Source organism: Podarcis muralis, chromosome 6, assembly GCF_964188315.1.
Source record: "Podarcis muralis chromosome 6, rPodMur119.hap1.1, whole genome shotgun sequence".
Classification (NCBI taxonomy): domain Eukaryota; kingdom Metazoa; phylum Chordata; class Lepidosauria; order Squamata; family Lacertidae; genus Podarcis; species Podarcis muralis.
The window spans coordinates 49710687-49733652 of record NC_135660.1 but is presented as its reverse complement, the minus strand read 5'-3'; the positions used below and the strand labels follow the sequence as shown (position 1 = coordinate 49733652).

The 22966-nt window shown below is 40.7% G+C and overlaps 1 protein-coding gene across 1 annotated transcript; it reads right to left on the bottom strand.

Moving 5' to 3' along the window:
• Window positions 1–1598: 1598 nt before the first annotated feature.
• Window positions 1599–22289, bottom strand: PLEKHS1 (pleckstrin homology domain containing S1). The gene is made up of 13 exons (XM_028730228.2): window positions 22119–22289; window positions 21805–21911; window positions 19487–19621; window positions 16376–16430; window positions 14570–14671; window positions 13488–13592; window positions 12305–12388; window positions 11406–11506; window positions 9113–9313; window positions 8312–8413; window positions 5090–5225; window positions 3035–3114; window positions 1599–2261 (listed from the first exon to the last, which is right to left on the bottom strand). Exons 1-12 carry the CDS (start codon window positions 22287–22289, stop codon window positions 3046–3048), a joined length of 1368 nt encoding a protein of 455 aa, XP_028586061.2. The 3' UTR covers window positions 1599–2261; window positions 3035–3045.
• Between the last annotated feature and the right edge of the window lie 677 nt (window positions 22290–22966).

Genomic DNA, 22966 nt, shown 5'->3' with positions numbered 1-22966 from the left:
GAGGTACCACTGTATAATATTTAGAAATCCTGGTTGTCCAAGGGAACAGGACCTGTGTATCTATGTAAAGCTGAGTGCTTATTTAAATAGGTTAACATTGATTTAATGGTTACTCAAAGGGCTGATTCACACATAACACTAAATAATGTACAAGCTATAATGAGCTTGAGCAAAGCCCCTCCCCTCTCATGCTGCCAAGTGTATGGAAGAACTGTACTTAATTACCACAAATCTTCTTTGATCCTCAATATCCCACCTCTTCTCCAGACTGGGACTCAAGGCCATTTACAAAAACTGAAATAACATGAATAAATTCCAAAAAAATAAAAACATACAAAAGGTAATCACTTAAAAGAACTATAATAGAATGAAAACAATATAAAAAATATATATTAATATACATATAGTAAAAACAGCAAAACACAGAACTATTTAAAGCCCTTTTCTTAAAAACAGTCAGTTCCTGAAAGTCTATTGAAATAAACAGTCTTCACCTGCTGGTGGAAGAAAAAGCAAGGAAGGACCCATTCTAGCCTCTCTAGGAAGGGAATTCCAAACACTGGGAGCAGCCACTGGGACGGCCTTCTCTCAAATCTCCATCAACGTTCCTGCGAGGGTGGCAGAAAGGAGAGAAGGCTCTTCCCCAAAGATCTCTGAGCCCAGGCAGGTTTGTATGGGATAATACATTCTTTAAATAGCCCAGGCCTAAGCCATATAAGGGTGACACGGGTGGCGCTGTGGTCTAAACCACTGAGCCTTAGGCTTGCCGATCAAAAGGTCGGCGGTTTGAATCCCCGCAACAGGGTGAGCTCCTGTTGCTCGGTCCCAGCTCCTGCCAACATAGCAGTTCAAAAGCACGTCAAAGTGCAAGTAGATAAATGGGTGCCGCTCCGACGGGAAGATAAAAGGCGCTTCTGTGCGCTGCTCTGGTGTTGCCAGAAGCAGTTTAGTCATGCTGGCCACATGACCTGGAAAAACTGTCTGTGGACAAACGTCGGCTCCCTCGGCCAGTAAAGCGAGATGAACACCGCAACCCCAGAGTCATTCGCAACTGGACATAGCTATCAGGGGTCCTCTACCTTTAGCTTTTAACGCCATATAAGATGTTATGTTTCATAGACAGCACTTGATGATATGTATGAACCAGATATTGTGGTTTAAAAGAAACTTTAGTTAGTTAAACAAGCCAACTTATAATGTGTGGTTTGACATTGGCTTGCTTTGAAATTGACTAGAGTTTGTTTGAAACCATGTTATGATGTGTGGAAAGTGAAATTAAATGGAAGCAAGGTCCTTTTCCAGGCCAGAATGGGGGAATCGCACAACCAGAGATTTGGTTTGGGCTTACTTTAGCTTGTGCATGTAGTGTTAAAACCATGGTTTAGCATTGCACATGAATTAGCACAATATGTTTTTGGATATTAATAATCTCTACAAGAATATAAACCTCTGCTGAAGGAAAAGGTGATGTTGATGTGCAAGCATGGATTTCTTAACTATGAGCATAACAAACTCAATAAATCAGAAAAGCATTTGGTCCATAAATTGGCAAAACAACAACAACAACAACAACAAAACATTTACCACAAGACTGTATGACAAATATATTAAGAAATAAAGATGATAAGTCTAAAAGAAGACTGGACATTATATATAGGTTATATGGAAAAAAAATATTACAACATGAAAATAATCGTAACAGACTGATAAAAAACACTCAGCAGTAGATGTTACAACATGAGAGAATGTTAAGATACATAAGAGTTAAATAAGATGGAGGAATAAGTTATGTTGTTATTAGTATTATTCACTTACATATGTCTTATATTTATGCTATTCCTTTCTTATTATCTTATGTTGGACTGTAACGCAGTATGTGGTGAAGATATGATATAATAGAAAAGCAAAGAAAAATGAAATGAAAAAAGAAAGACAAATGTCTGATACCACAGTGGAATGGCAGCATCTTTGTTCTTGGAGCAGCGCAGAAACTCTGAAAGGGTTTTAAATACATTTATGGATATTCACAGCAGTGAAATACCATTTCTTCTGAATACCACTGCATTTCAAAATTTGCAGAGGAATAGTCCTCTCCCAGTCTGGTGCGGTTCACTGAGTGCTACATGAAGAGAGACCACCACCATGCTACTTTTTTATGAGACAAAGTTTTGGTGTCTTCACGGTGGTTTTTTTTTTGGGGGGGGGGCACTGTTTTCAAGTCTTCATTTGTATTTGACCTAAGATCTTGGCCAATGAAGAGTCTGCAACAAGTAACATATAAAAATATTTTTATTACATATGGATCCTGCCTTTTCGCAAAGAAGCTCAGAGGAATTGAACTTCTTGATCTTGATTTACAAAATGTCTGGATTGGATTTCGGAATCTGCTGATTCCAGAACCACTGTTCTGAGAATGGCTGCTTGACCTGGCTGTCCATGCATAAAGTTATCTGATATCCTGTTTTATAGGCTGTAGGCCCTTGTACATGCTGTATGCCCAACCTATGCTACTGTGCCTAGTTTGAGCTGGATTTTGGCATGTATCCCTACCCATCATAGACTATATTTATTTACCCACCATTCATATGTTTCATTTTGAATGTAATAACATTTCCAATAGATCATATAGCAATACTTTTTAAAATTGCCATCAGCTGCTGGTGGTTCAGTTGTTAAAGTATGAATGCAAACCATTGATCTCCCATTGCAAAAATCTCTGCACTATCATTATGAGGCAAAAGTGGGCTGGGAACTCTAGATTTGCTTCATAGCATATATTTCCAATTTAGGGGATGGGGGATCCTGTGTTTTCAATCTAGTGCTGATAATGGGCATGATAGAAAAGTCCAAATCATGCTAGTTCTGGAATAAGTAACATCTAGTTCTAGAAGGAAATGGGATAACAAGCCAGTGAAATCAGAATACTTGGATTAAAACTCCATTCATCATGGAAAACTAAACCTGCTTACTACAACGTAACTGAGTTGTTGATGACATTTGCATAGAAGAATAGGCAGGTTCGTCACACACTTACATTTTTCTCCATTAGGAACATTTGCAGCCTTGAGCATGTAAAATTTTTGAATCTGGAAGTCGACATACAGTCAGTTTCACCTTTGGGGGGGGGGGGAGGAGAGATAAGCACTTACCACGTTACTATTTATAGTTTACAAGCCTGCACCATTGTGTTAATATAATAGTGATTAGCAACTTTGTATATACAATTCATAAATTTATCTTTCCCCCATATACCTTTGCAGGTTTAAAATTATCTAATCTTGGGGGTGAATTGCAGTACCGCACAGCTTTGTGAAGTTGCGTGTCCACAGAATCCTGATGCGAGCCATGAGAAATCCAAGGTTTTACAATGAGTGGTTCTCCACAAATGGTTTTGACAGCCAGGCACAGAAAAGCGTGTAGAGCCTGCAACTGCCAGCACCAATACAATATGAAAGATCTCTGGGTAAAGTGATTTCAAGGCAGTGGCAAATAAACTTTGAGGTAGTGTGGTATAGGGGCTAGGGAGGCGGACTAATTCCTGGGATATCAAATACACAGAAATGTGTGTGTGTGTGTGTGTGTGTGTGTGTGTGTGTGTGTGTGTAATAGGCAAAATGGTTATCTAGGAGTAGGTGATTGGTTAAGAATTGCACAATCTACCTACTTCATAATAATGCAATGTGTGCCAAACAGGGAGAGATTACACATTAACATTTACCACAGTATGAATTCACAGTGTTAAGCCAATTGTTTTTGAACCAATATAGCCAACTAACCCATGATCACCTATGATCACCTAACATGAACCACAGTAAATGATTACTAGTGATGCAGTATCTCTTTAATCCTTTTACGTACAATGGAAATGGTCACAAGTCAATGGAAATGAGAAGACGGGAATTGCCTTAAAACCAACAGGAGTCTCAACAGGAGATGAATACAAATCTCCATTTTCCTTTTCAACACATAACCAGTCTTCTTTGTCCCCAAGATCAGTGTGAAGAATTTTCACCCAGTGCTATTTTTTCATTAGTCCCACCTTCCCTAAATTCCCTGACCCTGTCTTCAGTTTTCCATCACTTCCACTTACCTTTCTGTTCTCCACTACACTTCTGCTTCTTCCATTGCTTTCTCCAGCTTTCCACATACTAGATAATTTCCCCTTTGTCTTCTCTGCCTCCTTGGCCCCTTATGGTTCAGTTGCTCACATTTCATTTTGCTTGTCTGCTTAGCCCTTCTTCATTGTGTACATTTTTCCTCCCAACAACAGATCAGAGCATGCTGTCCCTGGGCACTCTGCAAGACTCATGCTCTAGTCCAAATTAAAATTCCACACAGCTTGTATTTTTTGCTGGCACTGCATTTAACCGACTGTCCCTCTAAGCAGGTAGCCCAGCTCATGAATACTCTACTATGAAACCTATTATTGTTGAGTGTGTGTGTGTGCCTATTTTTATTAACAGCTTTTAATGAAACTTGATGTGATTAAGATGCTTGAGTTTTATTACGCTGTAGGGGTGCCAACCTGAATAAAATATTGGGCGGGCCCAGGTAAGCCTCACCCCACATAATCAATCACATGACGGGGTGCACGCACACCATTTGAATGGTAATGCCTATCAACTTGGGGGTGGGGCCTTGGCCCCCTCAAATATTTTATGGGGGAGCGAAGCCTCCACAGCCCCTAGGAGTTGGCTCCTATGTTACACTGTCTTCCATTATGTTCCAGAGCAAAATCATTAGAAACACATCCCTTGGATAAGGTCCATGCTCAGATTAAAGTGGGTTGCTGAGGGTAGGAAATCCACTACCACTTTTTACCCTGGTGTGAAACTACTGGCTGCACACAATAGACCAACATATGGGTAGCCATATGGGAGATTGGATGCAGCAGCAGCAGCCACAGCAATAATGATGATGATGATGATGATAATGATAATAATAATAATAATAATGATGATGATGATGATGATGATGATGTTAACCATGCTTTTGTCTGAACAAATGTGCCTGGATAAGCCCCACAGCTAATTGCCACAAACTAATTCACTGCTTGGTGGTCCTAACTAGTTAAATTGTTGGCTCTTACCTCCTTTCTTGTGGATCGAGTTATGAACAAAGACATTTCATCTATGCTCTTTGCATGCAGGTCATTCACAGCCACTATATAATCCCCTTGATGAAATATGCATCCCAAGCGATGCAGGTCTTTCCACTGGGAGACACTGTAGTGAATTGGAGAAGAGGCAAGGGGGGGGGGGGAGCATTGACTGATTAGGATTCTTGTTCACTTTGGTGATGGCTTCTGATATGGAGAAGTATCCATGGAATAACTGGCAGTCTGGCATTCAAAAATACTGAAGAGTTGGGATGAAATTGATAGCTAAGCAGATAATCTAATCAAACAGTAGATATCAATTAAAGCTTCCAAGCAGGGAGGTTAAATGGAAATACACTATCAGAGCTTAGGGTGATCTATGGGTACTCATCTGCAGTCTATTATGGGGTCACAAATCTTGTAGAGGAAGCTTAGAAACCAGAGATCATTCTTAATTGTGATCCTGTTATGAACCTGAAAGCTAACAGGTTTTGGTGAACAACTTGTTTTTTTAAAAAAAATATTAAAGGTAGTATGTTAGCCTAAAGATACTGGAACCAGTAACCAACGATCAATATGAATCAAGGTACAAAATGACTTTGACCCTGTGGTTTTGATTTCTATTCTACATTACTGTACTACATTTGAATTTATTCTTTGAGTGGGGAGAAAGTTCTCTAAATTGCTCTTTGGCAGTTAAGGCTGCTGAAAGTTGGAAGATACATCTTTAAATTAAAATGAATAATATCAAGTATTCAAGCCTCCGGCTTTGTACACATATCAAGTCCAGCGTAAATTCCAGTAGACAATCTGGGGGTATTCTGTTTATCTCAGCCCAGAGACCTAACATAATTGGCCTATTAGGTTGGTTGAGCAATTTTATTATGGCATTCCAGTACACAGCCCTAGCCCTGGAAGTTTAAACTCATATAGAATTATGGATTCAAGGAGAATTCCCTGGATTATCCAGTCACATGCCAAAATGCACTATCTATTTAAACACACACACATATTCACGCACACATGCATTATATGCACTAAGTAGGAGATTCTACCATCTCTGTAAGTAGCTTACTGCATTGCTGAATTGGTCTGATAGGCCATTTTAAGGTAGATTTCTTTTTCTGTCACTTCATTCCATTACTCTTTGCTTTATCCTTGGTAAATGTAGCCAGCAATTGTTCTCCACCTTCTTTCCAGCACTTTTTAAATGTTGGAATTTTTTTTTAAGGAGTCTTCTTTCTACTAATCTGAATATGCCCATCAGCTTTCCATGACAGGGGGACTTCCTCTCTGAAACTTATTGGGAAGAATTTCCTCCCATCACTGACAAGGCCTGAGAAAGTGACTTTCTTGTGCGCAGTGTGCAGCAGGCATGTGAAGTACATCAAAGGAGAGCAGAGAGAGTCAGACTTGCAGCTGAGCACTAGAGAGTACACAAGGGAAGGCACAGCAGGAGATGAGCTCTAGGCACCTCTAATCTATGTCCATTTCACCCTCCCTTCCTTTCCTCAGTCACTGATACTGATATTCTAGGAAGCACACTAACTTCCCTACTGCCTATCAACTCTGCAAAATATTTGAGATAATGGAAATTCTCTACTTTCTTAACCTCCTCTTGGGATTGTTGTATGATATCCATAAAAATGGTAGTAGAAATTGCCAATGTTTGCTTATTTGTCCCATGTACAGAACAGAAGTCTTATCTGGTGAATATGATCAGTGTTCACTGATGTTGTACCTTATAGTCTGCAAACAGTATGTAACTGATGACTCCCCCCCCCCCCATTTGCATTGTGTTTTCTTTGCACTGAAATATATGGATGCAAAAGCATAATACCACCAGACTGTTTGTCATATGGAATAAACTGTGGTAGAGAAAGTGTGACATCTTGTGGTCCACAAAGACTGTGGAGCAGTTTTATGTGCTTGTAAATTTACCGTATTTTTATTTCAACTCTCTCACCAACTCATTAGTATGGGAATGCCCAACTGAAGAATATACTGAGAAATGTGGGGATTAAAACTTCTGTTTTGTGTTACATAAAAACTAAGTTGGTGATTTGCAAATTAAAACCTAAACTGCCAAGCAGCAGTTTTCAGTGTTTTAACAAATTCATTTCTGGTCTCTGGCAGGAATGCAAAACTAGCATTCCCTAACCGACTTATATAGCCAGCTCTCCTGAACACTGCAAAATGACAGGTCACCATATGAAGTATGTATAAAAACAAGTTAATATAAGTATGTTGTTCACCTGCCAGTGACAGTGAACAGATGTTGCTTTTGAAAAAATTATATCCCACTGTTATTTCTTGGCAAACCTGAAGAGGGTAACAATCAAGAACAATAACAGCTAGATGTTAAATAACATATTTAAAAATGCAAAATAAAGTTCACACCCAAAAATAGACTGATCAAAAGGTCAACTCAAAAGGTTAAATATAAAGATAGATTTTAGATAGATTACAAGGCAGGGCTCTGGAAATCTTCTTTGGGACAATCATTTCACACTTATATCATTTGTATTGAGAAAGACTAGCATGAGCTACAACAGCAAGAGCTACAAGAGATTTCACACAGAGCAGGCCAACAATAATAAAGAAGTGTGAATGAGTGCATGTGTGCATGTGTTCATCTATGCATCTGTGCATATGGATACAAGTTGCAAGGGATCAATAGCAGCAGTGCTGTTGTTCTCAGGTCCTGCCCACAGGCATCTGTTTCACAACTGTAAGAATAGGATGCTGGACTACTTGATGGGTCTTAGTGCCTGATCCAGCAGGGCTCTTCTTAGGCCTCATCCACACTTACCTTTGCTCCAGGTGTCTAGGCACAGGTCTAGACTTTCCAGGTTCAGGTGTTGTTGGTTTTTTTTGTCCCAATGCTCTCCCTGGGGAAAACCTGCATTTTACCGCCGAATGGGAGTAAACAGCAATAGGGTTTTCCAGATTGCTGTTTGCTCCGATTCAGCACTTAAACATGGGTTTTCCCAGGGAAAGCCCTGGGACAGGGGAAAACTCAGCCCTGTGCCTAGAAAGCCTGGAGCATGTGTGCGTGAGCCTTAATTTGGGTCAATTGATTAATATTAACTTGAGCTGTCTCTTATGGAATTGATCAGTAGTGATGCGGTGACATTGCTGGAACTAACCAAAAAACCTGATTGCTTTTTAAGAGCTGAAGGTACAAACCAGCATGAAAATAAGAGGCCTTACCATATACGCCCAGCGGCTTTGACAAGTGTCAGGCAGTTGGTGAAATCACTCCGGGGAAGGAGAATATCCACCTCTTCCAATTTGCAGTCATCTCTGACTTTACTGAAAAGAGGAAAGGCGTGTTGTGAAACCCAAAATGTGTGGCTAATAAACCAGAAAGGTACCACTGCAAGTTGTTGCTATTAATGAGAGCCACTGCCAGTCAGTACTGAGCTAGAAACAGTCTAAATATGTTCCAAGATAACCCACACAACCAGTCTTACAACATTCTATATCTGACTTCTTTCTCTTCTTATATAAAATAGTGAGCTTTTCAAAACACTTATATTCTGCCCTTTCAAAACTCAAGGTGACATAAGTGTGCGTTAGAATACAGCTGTAAAGCAGTGTGTAAGAAAGGGCTCATTTCTTAACAGAATCAAATTATTGTCGAAGCAAGAATCATAGTGATTCATTTCCCCTGCACCTTTGCAAACTACGTGGAACAATGGAACAAAGTCCAATGTACACTTGAATGAATTCAAAAGGCTCACATGGTGGGGAGATAAAGGTTAAGTATTCTTTTCTGGTTCACATAATGGAGCAAAGAACTAACATCAAAGCATTGACATTGACTATTGGACTGATCGTATCACTTGGAAATCGGTACAATGGAAAACCCATTGAAATAGAAATGCATTTTCTTTTGCTCTCAGGGAGTTTGTGAGAAATACAGACATAATTAGTAATATATTGAAAATGTAAATTATGCACATGTATCCAACCATCACTATCCACAGGAAACACTGAGAATATCCACACCTGAGAATAATGGACAACTGAACCACAGACAGAACTGATAGCTTCGGTGTTTTTTCTGGTTTCCAGGTCCTTGGTAGTGGTGTTGGTTTCAAAGGCTTGTCCTCTATCACCTGCAGATTCGTGCTATCTTCCTGGCCTTCAGGAAGGGTCGTCAATTCATTGTTTGTAGGTTCAATTTTTACCTCCGCTACCCCTGAAACTCTAATGAATAAATTATATTACTTTTAAAAGGAAATGCATCAACCATCTCTATAATTTGTTTTTTTTTAAAAAAGAAACTTTAGCCTGGGCAGCAGACTGAAGCTGCACAATCAGTGTATGAACGGAGGGGTAGTGGAAAGTGAAGCACAATTGTAGTGCCAGATCAGCCCTGACAGACCCCCAAACTTTGGCCAGTTTTTGTGCAGAAAACCAACACACATGCAAATTGTACAGCCTTTGGGTTTGATCCAGATGGGCAGAGAAAGCCTAACTTGCCATTCTAGAGGGGGTAAGGATGTGGTGATGGTGTCCTGGCTCCACTGCAATCTGCCAACAGGGGACCTCCACCACCACAGAGGTCCCCACTATAACTGGATGAACAGACCTACAGTTGGAGATATCTCTGCCAGTTTTAGCTAATGGAAAGCCCCCAAACTAAGAGTTTTGGTGTGTGGGGGTGACAAGGATGGTGTGGAGAAGGGTCCACCAAGTATCTGCTGGATCCTAAGTCACTCCAGCTACTGGTGCTGGACTTGATTTGGACCTCTCTGCTGCACCATCCTGAAGCCGGTGCAGGGAAAAACTGCAGTTTCACAGCCGCCTCTCTTCCATGGCTAGCACAAGTGGGAGAGCTTTGGATGTTTCTCTGCCACTCTATTCAGCCCCACTGAAGTCCCAATGATTGAAACAGACCTTTGACATGAGACCTGTATTTTTCAAAAAAAACACACACAAAAAAAACACCACACGGTAAAGATTGGACATGGGGAGTAACAGCTTTTACAAGTGCAGGCACTGTGCATGTGATGCTACTAAGGTGTGGAGATCAGGACAGAGCCAGCAGGCATGAACCCAGTACTACCCCACCAGCATAGTGATGGTATGCAGTCTGCACGGAGTTCCTGTGAGTCTGTCTTGCTTGTGGGGAAGGGAAACCTGACCTCAGCCACTGCCCAGAAAGGCTTACAATCCACAGGAACGTCCAGCTTGTTCCACTTTCTGGGACATAGTTATTGTTTGAAGGTTTCTAATCTAGATGGAACAAGCGGACTCAGGTTACACTGGTCTACAGCCCTCAGCCAGGACAGGACTTGCCACGACAACCCCAAATCACTGAAATGGACTTTAAAACAGCTCTATAGCATGCTTTTGAGTCTACATGAGTTGGGTTTCTTAGAGGATCCGAGGAATGCTCCATGAAAAATGGTACAATGACTGTCTAGCAGTTTGGGTGCTAAACCAAACATGAAACTGAAAGCTAGACTATAGTGTTACCTCCCCACAAAAATAACACCTGGAATAAAACCTTAACAATTATTTGAATCCTCGCTGAATTTGAATGGCAACAGAATCCATACAATGAATTCAGGCTACTGGTTCAACTAAAAAAAATATCTGTGTGGTGGTTTATTCACTGGCAATGAGCCGTGAGTGTACCCAGCCAATGTCTTGGGGGATTTTAATATATTTTGTGTTTATCCAGCTTCTGTACTATGGCCTTTTCCAGGGCTTCGAGGCACCAGAAGTCCTGGCAATCTTTGAGCAGCTACAGTAACATGCCAAAAGCCGATTCAGGGGGAATTATGTGATTGCTGTTGGCATGTACGTTACTGCCTTGCCAGGGCTGATGGGCTTGGAAATTGGCACAGACGGGTTAAGACAAAGTAGCTTCTACAGGATCAGCTCCTTCTGAGGAGAGGAAGGAAGGAAGGAATCTATTCAAGATTACAAGAGTGATCAATTTGCACCAGCAGTTACTGGTAATAATACTATCTTTCTGGCTATGTTAATTTAATACCTAAAGGTAGACATCACTTTGTTGTGAGAAAGAAACAGAGTGCCACAGTAGACTAAAATGTTCTCCCCCAGGTGCAATAAAGATGAACCAATGATGGTCTAGCACAGAGATGGGGAACCTGTTCCCCTCCATGTGTTTCTGCACTATAACTCCAATCACTCCAGACCAATGGCCATGCTGGCTGGAGTTGATGGGATTTGGAATCCTGATCTAGCAAAAGCTTTGCAAAAGAAATCCACGAACTATTGCTTCAGATAAATTTAGGAGCAAAATGCACCATGCTTGAATACTCACATGCATCCCATGGGCATGTATTCTTCAGGTTCACCAACCTTTTCTTCATCTGGGTTAGTAGTCTCTTCTGTGGTGCTGAATTTATCCTGCATATCATTCAGCTATGAAAGTAAAAAGCATATGCAAAGTATATTAACGTATCCAAAGGAAATAAAAACTCAACTCTGTTAAAAGCGGTGCTCTCAGTACTGTTATTGAACCCACTAATACATATGGTCTAGTCTGTCTGGATAAAACTGATATGTCACTAAAGCAAAATAAGATAACACTTACTGAAAGACTTGGTTTCAGCAAACTACAATCGTTTAATTTCTGAAGAAATTCTGAATACTGGAACAACTGCAAATCTTAGAGGGGGAAGAGGGTTGATTTAGAGGCAGAAGACCCTAAACAGTCATGAAACAGCTGGAAGCTTTGGGTAAATCTCTACCACAGGTGAGAGCCACTGCTGTAAAGCACATTTTGCTTACCAAAGTTCCCAGGTGTAGAATCACAGAATTCTGGAGTTGGCAGGGACCTAAGGGTCTTCTAGTTCAAACACCCTGAAATGTAAATTCCTGTAAACCAGGAAACCTAGACAGATGGACGGGGGTATACATCATCATCATATAATGATAATGATAATTAATATCCAGCTCTAGTAACAAATTGTTTCAGATGCAAGGGCTGGGAAAGACCTCTGAATAAGACCCTTGGAAGTTGCTGTTAGTCAGAATTTATAATACTGGGCTCTGTGGACTAATGTTCTGACTCAGTATGACGCAAGCTTTATACAGTGCTACGAGACTAAACTGGCGTGGAACAAATCTGCACACAAGATAAAGGATTCTGCACATTAAAAAGAGATATAAGCATTACTTCATTATTTAGAACAGAGCAAATAATGATATATACGTTACCGTAGCTAGAATATTTGTTGGACAAGCATAGTAGTCCTCCATTTTGGATTTTTCCTCTGACTCTTGATGATTTGTCAGGTGTCGCTGAAACAAAAGTACAGACATATTTACAGTGTCATTATTCTTTGCTCATCATGCTCTGAGAAAGGTCAAAATGGATAATATGCAAACACTTGCTCTTTTTTGGCAAATGAAACCAGCAATGAGGAAGACCTGCTGCCCCACAAGAAAATCAGAAGTGAAACACTTATGAGGAATGTAATCAGGTTGAGATGTGCCATAACAACATGGAGAACAGCTGGTATGAATGTACTCAAACCCGCTGACCTATGACAGATTTGTTTCTAAATTGTTTCAATTCTATTATAATTTAATTACTTTTAAATTATTATATTTTATATGTTTTTGGCTTTCTGTATTTTATCTGTGTTTTTTTTCAATTTGTGCAAGCCACCTTGAGTCCTGGTCTGGGAAAAACATGGGCTATAAATAAATATAATAATTATAATTATAATCATATTATCGTGCCCTTGGATATAAGTTTCTAAGCACGTTTCTGCAATGGAAACATTATGGGCAACTGTGTGGAAGCCAGGGATAAGGAGAGGCAAGTGGGTGTGAAAAGGAAGGATCAGAAAATGAAGAAATAATTAGTAGCAAATAATCACTAGCAGGGACGCGGGTGGCGCTGTGGTCTAAACTACAGAGCCTAGGGCTTGCCGATTGGAAGGTTGGCGGTTCAAATCCCCGTGATGGGGTAAGCTCCCGTTGCTCGGTCCCTGCTCCTACCCACCTAGCAGTTCGAAAGCACGTCAAAGTGCAAGTAGATAAATAGGTACCGCTCCGGCGGGAAAGTAAACAGTGTTTCCGTGTGCTGCTCTGGTTCACCAGAAGAGGCTTAGTCATGCTGGCCACATGACCCGGAAGCTGTCTGCGGACAAACACCAGCTCCCTCGGCCTATGGAGCGAGATGAGCGCGCAACCCCAGAGTCGTCCGCGACTGGACATAATGGTCAGGGGTACCTTTACCTTTAATCACTTGCAAACCCTTATTTTATTTTACTTTTGAAAATAACTGAGCAATGCCTCATGCAACTTTCTCCACTATACAATGCATGGAAGTGATGCGGTAGCTGCTTCAAATTATCCATACAGTTCTTCCAGTCCCACTTTCAACACTCACTAGTTGCAGTACTGTCAGTGACTCATAAACAGGGGCTTCTTGGGAGGATTCTTGAGTAATAGGCTCTGAATAGGGCCTCTTCTTGGAGATGGATGTTCCTATATCCTGCAGCACAACGAATCAAAACAGAATAAAAGAAAGCATAGCTTTATTTCAGGGTGATTCATTAAAACTAGAAATTAGCCCTGTTCTTTCTGCTGATAGAACACATTTAAGCAAAATCAGGTACTTGAGTTGTAGTTCTACTTTAAAATTGTTATGGGTGTGGAAAAGAAAAGGAATAATATTTTTATTTTATTTTTAGCACTCGCCCAGACAAGTTTATTTATTGCACATTCATCCTGATTTTCTTTCACAAAGCTTACCCAATAATTAGGCTATAAAGGTAAAGGTAAAGGTACCCCTGCCCGTACGGGCCAGTCATGACCGACTCTGGGGTTGCGCGCCCATCTCGCTTAAGAGGCCGGGGGCCAGCGCTGTCCGGAGACACTTCCGGGTCACGTGGCCAGCATGACGAAGCTGCTCTGGCAAGCCTGCACCAGCACAGCACACGGAAACGCCGTTTACCTTCCTGCTATAAAGCGGTACCTATTTATATACTTGCACTTAAGGGTGCTTTCGAACTGCTAGGTGGGCAGGAGCTGGGACCGAACGACGGGAGCTCACCCTGCCGCGGGGATTCGAACCACCGACCATGCGATCGGCAAGTCCTAGGCGCTGAGGTTTTACCCACAGCGCCACCCGCGTCCCTGGAATTAGGCTATATCTAGTCTTTATTGTGCATTTATTCTGATTTGTTTGTGGGGAAGTTATATGACAATGAATACCTATCCTGGATTCATCATGACTTATTTGAATGGTGTTTACATGCATTCCCATTCATTCATCCCTCAATTTTCAATGCATTTTCCAATTACTGCCAAAAAAACTGTTTCTTTTTTAAGATGGATTTGTGGCACCGGGGAACAGAGCACTTTAATTGCACAAACCTAAGTTTTCGGTATGCCCTTGAAATCCTTCCCATGAAATACTGACAGCCTGGAAGCACCCTTAAAATGAAAAAGACAGTATATAACAACCACCTCATATTCATTGTCAGGACACGGTTCCTTCTTGATGATGTCAGCAGCTACTTCATCAAGACAAGCTGGTGAAGATTTTGACCGACCTCTCATTTCTGGTTTCTGGGTCAAGAAATGAAGCAACAGAGTAATTTCACATAGTTAAAACCTTTGTAATAATATAAAAGTTTATCTCTTCCCTGCCCACCACGATGTGAATAAAGATCACCCCACAACCTATGGAAACTTCCCCCCTTCAAGGCTCCTAGCTGAAGCTGAGGTAGTGAAGAATAGAACTGCAGAGTTGGACTGCAATGCAGGAATATGCAGCTGTCCCACACAGGGATCAAACCTGCAACCTTGGCGTTATCAGCACCACACTCTAACCAACTGAGCTATCTAAGCTAGTGATAAGCCTTCCATCTCTGTATGCACCTGCTTCCCAATAAGCGCTTGTCCCCATGCATGAAAAATTGCCTCTGAAGCTGCATGCTATGAAAAGTCTAGTTTGTTCCCGAATGCAGCAAGTTCAGTTCCAGAACACTGGCAGACACACAGAGAGAGGGGGGAAGAGAGAGTCTTTTGTTATCTCCAGGAATTTTGGCTGCTGTTTAGGAGGGAAATTGATAATAACCCTACAGGAACTGTTTGAAAATGGCGACTGAGGTTTTGTCCTCGAATTTAGCCTGTAGATCCAAACAGCATCTATTAATGCTAGCCTTTGCTAGTGAAAAATTTGGATCTGTAAACTGAGTTCTGATAGATCTGGGAGTGAGGGACCTGTGGTTTTCCAGATGTTGCCAGACAACAACTCCCATCATCCCCATTCCAATGCTACTTCAGTGTAAGATGACAATTAACCAACTAACACCAAAAAGTGGCCTAGCAAAGGATCATCTAATGACCTGTTTTATGTAATCTGTCTCATTTTATAATTACCTAGTTATTCATTTCCAGGAGATTCATAAAAGCCAAACAAAACACTTTTGTTCACAGAATATATGTAGTTGAAAAATAAAGTTAATATATGTGGAGAAGAATGGTGCTTAATTTACATTTTTAATAGATAAATTGATTTAAATGCCACTGCAATGCACTCCAATAGCACAAGAATGCAGCCTAGATAGCAAGCACCTACATTATGCTGTCCTTCCTTGGTATCACAGTAACTGTATCTGTAGCTCTCTCCTGCTCCCTGTTTAGAGATAAGATACAAATTCATTCCTAAAACTTCCCTTAGTTTGTAAGTAGGGATGGGGGAGAAATTCCATTCAGATCTCATCTGAAGCTGAGTCAATCAAATTCCACACTTTACAAAACATTATGAAACCAAAGCGTACCTATTTTTTGAAATTGACATTTACATGAATATTGCTATTTAGCTCTCCAACCAAACAAGGCTTACAAAAATGCATATACTAGAGGAAAGCATGCAAGAAAAAATGAATAGATTGGTGAAAATAACAAATGAATATGCATTGTATTAGGGGAAATTGGTTGAAAAAATGCAAATGTGTACATTTCTCAAAAGTGCATATAAAATGTGCTTATTGGGAGAAATTTACACTAAAATGCTGGTAAATTTCCATGAGGATTTTTAAAAATGTGTCAATTGCTACAAAACACGGAGAACTGAATTTAAGACTGGAAAAATTAGAAACTTGAGAGAACTGAAACTGACAGACTCCAGTTGTAAGTTACAGTTTAGAAAAGAAAACCGGGCACTAGTAGAACAAATGGTGAAGACATTTGTTATTATTTTTATTTTTTAAAAAATGTCAATGGCTGATGTTCGATAATTAAAACAGCATTGCAACAACCACTGACCTTTGTTTCTCTGCTGGTTGAAAACAGGAAGGTGGCCCAGTCCTCAATGTCCTTGCTAGAGAGTGAAATTACATTTTAAGGAGACAGATAAAGAAACAAAATATTAGGAATGAGATTGTATTCCTCTGATTTTTTTTTTTTTTACTTTTAAGAAGAACCAAATCCTTGAGCAGCATCTTCAAGGTGCTCAAGGGCCTCCTCCCCATATGCCAAGGGGCAGAGAAGCTTTTTCAGCCCAAGGGCTGCATTGCCTCATGGGAAAACATCAAGGATGGGAGTCACAGGCCTGTGATGGTTGTGACCAGAGTCAAAAGTGGCAACAAATCAGACTTTTAACTTTGTCAGGTATGCTACATCCCACCTATGCAAAAGTCAGAGGTCTTTACACCATACCCTCTACATCTCTTCAGCCAGGCAGGCAAGACAGTTCAAGGACAGGAAAAACTAGGATGAGGAAGTTATGGAAGCAGGGCTAGTGAAGGAGAATTGCTTGGGGAGAAAGATATGGAGGCCTCAAGGGCCATATTTGAGCCTTGGGCTTAAGGTTCCATAATCCCTGGCATGAGCAGTACAGTGGTACCTCGGGTTAAGTACTTAATTCGTTCCGGAGGTCCGTTCTTAACCTGAAACTCTTCTTAACCTGAAGCACCACTTTAGCTAATGGGGCCTCCTGCTGCCGCCACGCCACTGGAGCACGATTTCTGTTCTCATCCTGAAGCAAAGTTCTTAACCTGGAGCACTATTTCTGGGTTAGCGGAGTCTGTAACCTGAAGTGTCTGTAACCTGAAGCGTATGTAACACGAGGTACCACTGTATTGCTGGGTGATATTCAAGTAAGTTTTACTCAGAGTTGAATACTACCCTGGGTATATCCAGAAAACATCTAAAGCATTCTTGGACTCCAGCAGTTGGCCAATAGTCAGAAGTGGTGGGGGTTGTGGTTGGGCAAGATATGGAAGGCCAAAGTTAATCACCCATGATTTCAAGATTCTCACTGGTAATCCTTCACCATATAACCAGGGATGCCTTTATTCCATGGCTGTAGAAGATTTCAAATCTTAAAAGAATCTCAACTCTCATTCTCTATAGTCACCCAAATAGGACATACTTCTGATTAGGCATGGTTAGGACTGCAAACTAAGTAAATTAATTTATCAAATCTGAATAAATTTAGGAGTCAAAGCAATAGCACTGAAGCAAAACCCTAGTTTATTTTAAATATACACAGGTCCCGCTATCCAAACACTTGTTATAAAAAAAAAAATCACTTATCCAAAAATGAGGAATTAGTATGCAAATTATACACACCACAGATCCATAGAGCTGGACCTGAGTGTAGTACTGAAAACAAATAAGCAGCCTTAAAGAAGCCTTACTTTTTGTGTTTTGCTGGTCCACGGCAGCCATTTCACCAGAAACCATGGTGGGAGGAAGTGAGGAGGAAGTGGGGAGAGATCAGACAAATAAGAGCATTTTTTTCTTTCCTTATTTGCCTTTGCAAGGTTTCAGAGGGCTTTCCCCAGGTATTTTTGACATTTTGTCATATTCTGTGGTCGGGAACACATTTCCCCAAAGAGATCAGTGGAAATGGTCAACTTGTTATGGAAATGTTTGCTTATGAAACGAATTCCTGCAAATGCATTCTGTTTAGATAGTGGGACCTGCATGTAATGTACACCTGCAGCTTTATATGCACTACTTTGATAAAGAACAGTGAAAAAAATAATCCATTATCTGCTTTATTTTGGGCACCCTTTTAGCTGAACAAAAGCATTTTTAATCAGTGTTTTAACCCAGACATAAAGGCATATCCATGCACTGGCCTGAGCATACTATGTGAATGGGAGCAGGGTGACTGCACACATTGAAAATGATTAGATCTTCTAACCAAGACAATTATGGTTTGCTTAGCAGCCTTGGCATTTCGCACTAAGGCTCCAGGCTTCCTACACTGTCAGGATGGTGTTGTTGACTTGGGTTCCAAGCTCATATAGAAGGCACGCTGGAAGGCAAGTGCAGAGATAGCCAGAGCAGTCTCTTGCAGGGTGGCATTTCAATACACCCACTGGGGACCCCACAGGTTCTGCCCCACCTTTATTGTGAGGATGAGATTCCCCTGTCTGATGGTGACTGTGATATCTATATAAAAAACAATGTTTCTATCAACCACCACCTTTTCCATTAGTTGTTGTTAATGCGTGGCTGTAGGCTATAGAGGGAAATGAGGGGAAGATGGGGCTGTCAACCTGGGAAGGTAGCCCATCTAGGAGAAGGAAAACTCTGGTTCTAAACCTCTGCTTCCTTGCAGCTAAACTCATTCGTGGGAAGGCCTTCAGGAGTAAACCCTGAGGAAAATTCTGTACCCACTGCCTTGCAGGAGTGGTTAGAATCTTTCAAAGTAGCCTTTAAGGAAACTGGCACTCCATTCTAAGTTACCGAAAACAAACAAAGGGTATTTGTTTTCTTTGAGGTCAGACTGGTACTTTGTTTCAGTGCCAAAGTCTCTGCTGGGTATTGAATGTGCAGAATAAGGGGAGGAGAGTATAAGGTAAAAAGGTACCTAACAGGATTTGCATTATCTCTTTCCAAGCAGCACTGATTTCTCTCACACGTTCTAGGTATGCTGACTCTGGGAAAATCCCTGCCGCATGTGTAATGCCAAAAGAGATTATTCTGTGGCTGATTCTTCTCAAGTAAGGATTCCCTCATAATTTACCTTGTAGCACAGCTCTTCTTCTACTTCCGGAACAGCCTCTAAAGCAAGGGTTTTTCAGAAGGGAAACACACTATAATAAGTGGCTTAACTGGGCAAGAAAGGAATCACAGTAGGGAAACCATTCTTGATTTATTAAGCTATGGTGGCTCCTTAAATTTCCTTCACCTCCACTCATCTCGCTGTTCAAATGTATTTCACGAGCTTTGTAAACGTTGTAAGGGGAATCCTTTTTTGTGTAATATATATGATGGCTTGTGTGATAATTTTTTGAGGATGTGCTGTGACCAAATTGAGGATCCTGGTGTTGTTAATGAATTAACATTTTTAATTCATTACCTTCATACTAGCAGGTATGAAAGCTATACGTACATATCTGTAAAGAATGGTGAACATACCTGTCTGATCCAATAAGATAGAAAACCCTATTTTCTGTTCTGATGGTCATCACTTCTGCAGGCTTGCATTTAAACATCTTCTTCACAACTGTCATTTTCTCAGGGTCACCTATGCCAATCTCTATTTCTGAAGTCCTGTTAGGTAAATATATAAAGATGTACACAGTCTATGTGGCTCATCGTGTTAAAAGATGTCATAGGCAATGATCTAGCATTGTAAAACATGTTCTTGCGAGTGATGAGACTGTTTTTACTGCATGTCATTTCTAAACAAGTGTTTTGGTCTTACATAATCCAGAATGGGAAAAGCAAGTGCGAAATAAGAACTTGTCTGTCCCAAATTCTTAGCCTAATCCATAGATACAAAAAACCTCGGAGACATGAAACATAACTAAACTTCAATATGTCTATATATTGTAGCACCACTATGAACCGTGGTTGATTCTTGAGTTCTAATAGATGAAATAAACTGCAATCTTGTGCATGTCATAAAAAGCATGTAATGTGTAATATAATGTGGTATAGTGGTTGGAGTGTTGGACTAGGAACTGAGAGACCAGGGTTCAAACACCTGCTCAGCCATGAAACTCACTGGGTGATCTTGGGCCAGTCACTATCTCTCAGCTCAACCTACCTCACAGGGTTGTTGTGGGGATTAAATGAGGAGGGAGAGAACTATATATTCCACCTTGCTTAAATTACGCCACATGGCAGCCTAATGCATTCTGGTACATTCCTTTTCCGAATATAGCACACTCACAAAGCTAGGTTATTTTAACTAGTTATATAAAAGAGAATCGCATGAGGTTTTAAATGGGTAGACAAGTGTTATATAGTGATACATATATTTAAAATGATATTAATCCTGTCTCCAGCAATGGCCCCTTTTGGACAGAGAAGACTTGGCCACTGTACTCCATGCTCTGGTAACTGCCAGACTGGATTATTGCAATGTACTTTATATGGGGCTGTCTTTGAAGACACCTTAGAAACTTCAATTTGTCCAAAATGCGGCAGCCAGATTATTCATTCATTCATTCGTTCGTTCCTCAAAATTTATATAACGCTGAATTGTCAAAAACCTCAAAGCAGAAATGAATCTGTTTTGATTAATTTCACAGAAAAGGAAAACAATTTTGGATAAACAATAAAGCACAGATTATTTAACTGTAATAGGTGAGTCGAAACAGCAAAGAGATAGAAGGAAGTCAACAAAATCATAAGGGACTCAAACTAGAATGAAGGACTTTGCGCACAGAATATTCAAGTATTGGTTTGAACTTCCTAAAAAAAGTATTTCTTCTTCTTCTAGTTTTTGTCATTTTGCTTTGGTTTTTTTCTTTTCTTATTCTTTTTCAATGTTGTTCTGTTTATCTTAGATGTTTAAATACTTTTACCGTGTATTTTGTAACACCTATTTTTATCCTAGAATATGTCATTGAAGATCAAATTATTCTTTTTATTCTTTCTTTGTGAATTTTGAAAATGTAATAGTTTTTGTTTCAATTAAAACAAAAACAATCAAACCTCAAAGCGGTTTACAAAAGATAAAACAAGGAAAATCAAGGAAGAAACCACAACCACGCTTTAAAAACACACAAAACATAAAACAATAAAGCAGATTAGAATTACCTCAGAACATCGGGAGAGATGACTGGCTGAGGTTCCATTTTAGAACTCATAGAACCCTAAACAGCTGCACGGGTTCTCACACATTAAAAGCGCATTACTGTGAGGGGGTTGCAGGTCCACATGGGTTAGCCACTCTCCTACCAATGCACCCCCCAGGCACCCCACCCCACCCCAGCTGCAGGGTCCCTATATGCATACCATCAGAGCTTCTTTGTGCAATAAGTAGATGTGCAATAAGTCTTGTTCACTGCCTCACAGTGCTTTTAACCTGTGAGGTGGTTCAATTTCATATGGTGCTCCACCATGCATTTGGGAAGAACCTGGAGCAGAACTTTTGTTGAGGGGGCCAGCAAGCAGGAATTCAGGCAGTCAGGGACTGTTGAAAGAAGCTTTCCATGGACAGGCGGAGTCCCCTGTGTGGAATAATGACTCAAGACAACGTGCTATGGGATTAAAATTGGCCACAACTTTATTATGTTCTAATGTGGGTAGACCTTGGCTCAGTCATTGTGCATTTATCCCTCCCAGTCCCCCGCCGGGGATCGAGATATCCCACCTGGGGAAGGCAAAGCCAAGCCTGTGCTAATGGTGCCGCATAGGGTCCAGGGGGCTGCGCGTGACAACGCAAAGGGCTTCCCCCATTTAATGTGAGGAGCGGTCATTCTGAGACATGGCTAGATACTTACTCATTGATTTCAATGTAACCCTTTAACTGGGCACCTTTAAGATACCTCAGGACATAGTCATTCTTGCCAGACTTGGAAAGGATAAAGTGTCTCCTTTTCCAGGAGTTCTGTTGGAAGAAAGGTAAAAGACAAGGAATTAGAAATACAGTAACACATTATGAGTACAATTATAATTGTTATTTGCCCATCATTATTATAGACAGGAGTGGCTTGCGTGCTCTGGTCCATGGGGTCATGAAGAGTCAGACATGACTAAACGACTAAACAACAACATTATAGCAGCAGCACCATGGCTATTATGGTGTCAACAGTACCTGATTGGTGAAAAGATGAGGAGGTGGGGATTTGATGAAGAAACCATGCTTGCAGACATCTCCATAACTAGAATTTCCTGATAAAGAGATAACAGTAAGAAACATTCCATGACCTCCATAGGAAAAGAACCCTGAAGAGTGGATTTCTGTATCCCTTGGCCGCAGACCCATAGTCAAGGAGGGAGAGAAATCCAATTCAAAATGACAAAAATCAATGATATTTGTGTTTGAAGTAAAATATGAAATTGTTTTTGGCCAGTCCTACCATGATTGGTCCAGTTTGATTTATTTATTGAAGTGCTTATGTTTCTCCTACTCACATAAAATATCAAGGCAGTGCACATCAATTTAACAATTCCCAGCAGCTGGAGCAAAATTCCAATTCAGAAATTTGGTTGAAATCAGAATATAGACTGGAAGATCTACCTGAATATACACTGAATGTTTAAAGGGGAGGTGGTCCCTTTGTTCCTACAACTCATAGCACATCTACTACTGGACCGGCTGGCACAATCCAAGATAAAATGGTTAAAACTATGTCAGGGAGCAGGACAGTCTTTATGGATGCTGCAGCTGGAAAACCCAAACCAAGTACTTGAAGAATATCACCCAGTAGAAATGAAAGATTGTGGGTGGAGCATTATGGTGAATCAGAAGCAGGGCTTCTTGATCTCAGGCTAACTCAGCCAAGCCTTATCCCTAGGACTCATCCAGCAACAATCCAATGCATGTGCAGAGTGCATTTTCTACAACACTGAGTGAAGGGAGTCCATCCCATATCTTTGGATCAGAGGGCAGGGCTTTAAGTGCAAATGTGTCAGTTCCAATGTGGCTCAAGACCTGAATAT

What these genes read in the sequence shown, in the direction of transcription:
- PLEKHS1 (XM_028730228.2), bottom strand. Translation starts at nt 22,289, where the DNA reads ATGGGTCTGCGGCCAAGGGATACAGAAATCCACTCTTCAGGGTTCTTT. An exon ending in CAACAAATATTCTAGCTACG is followed by an intron (nt 11,507 to 12,304) that starts GTAACGTATATA and finishes TTACTTTCATAG; the next exon opens with CTGAATGATATGCAGGATAA. An exon ending in CAGTTGTCCATTATTCTCAG is followed by an intron (nt 8,414 to 9,112) that starts GTGTGGATATTC and finishes TCCTCTTTTCAG; the next exon opens with TAAAGTCAGAGATGACTGCA.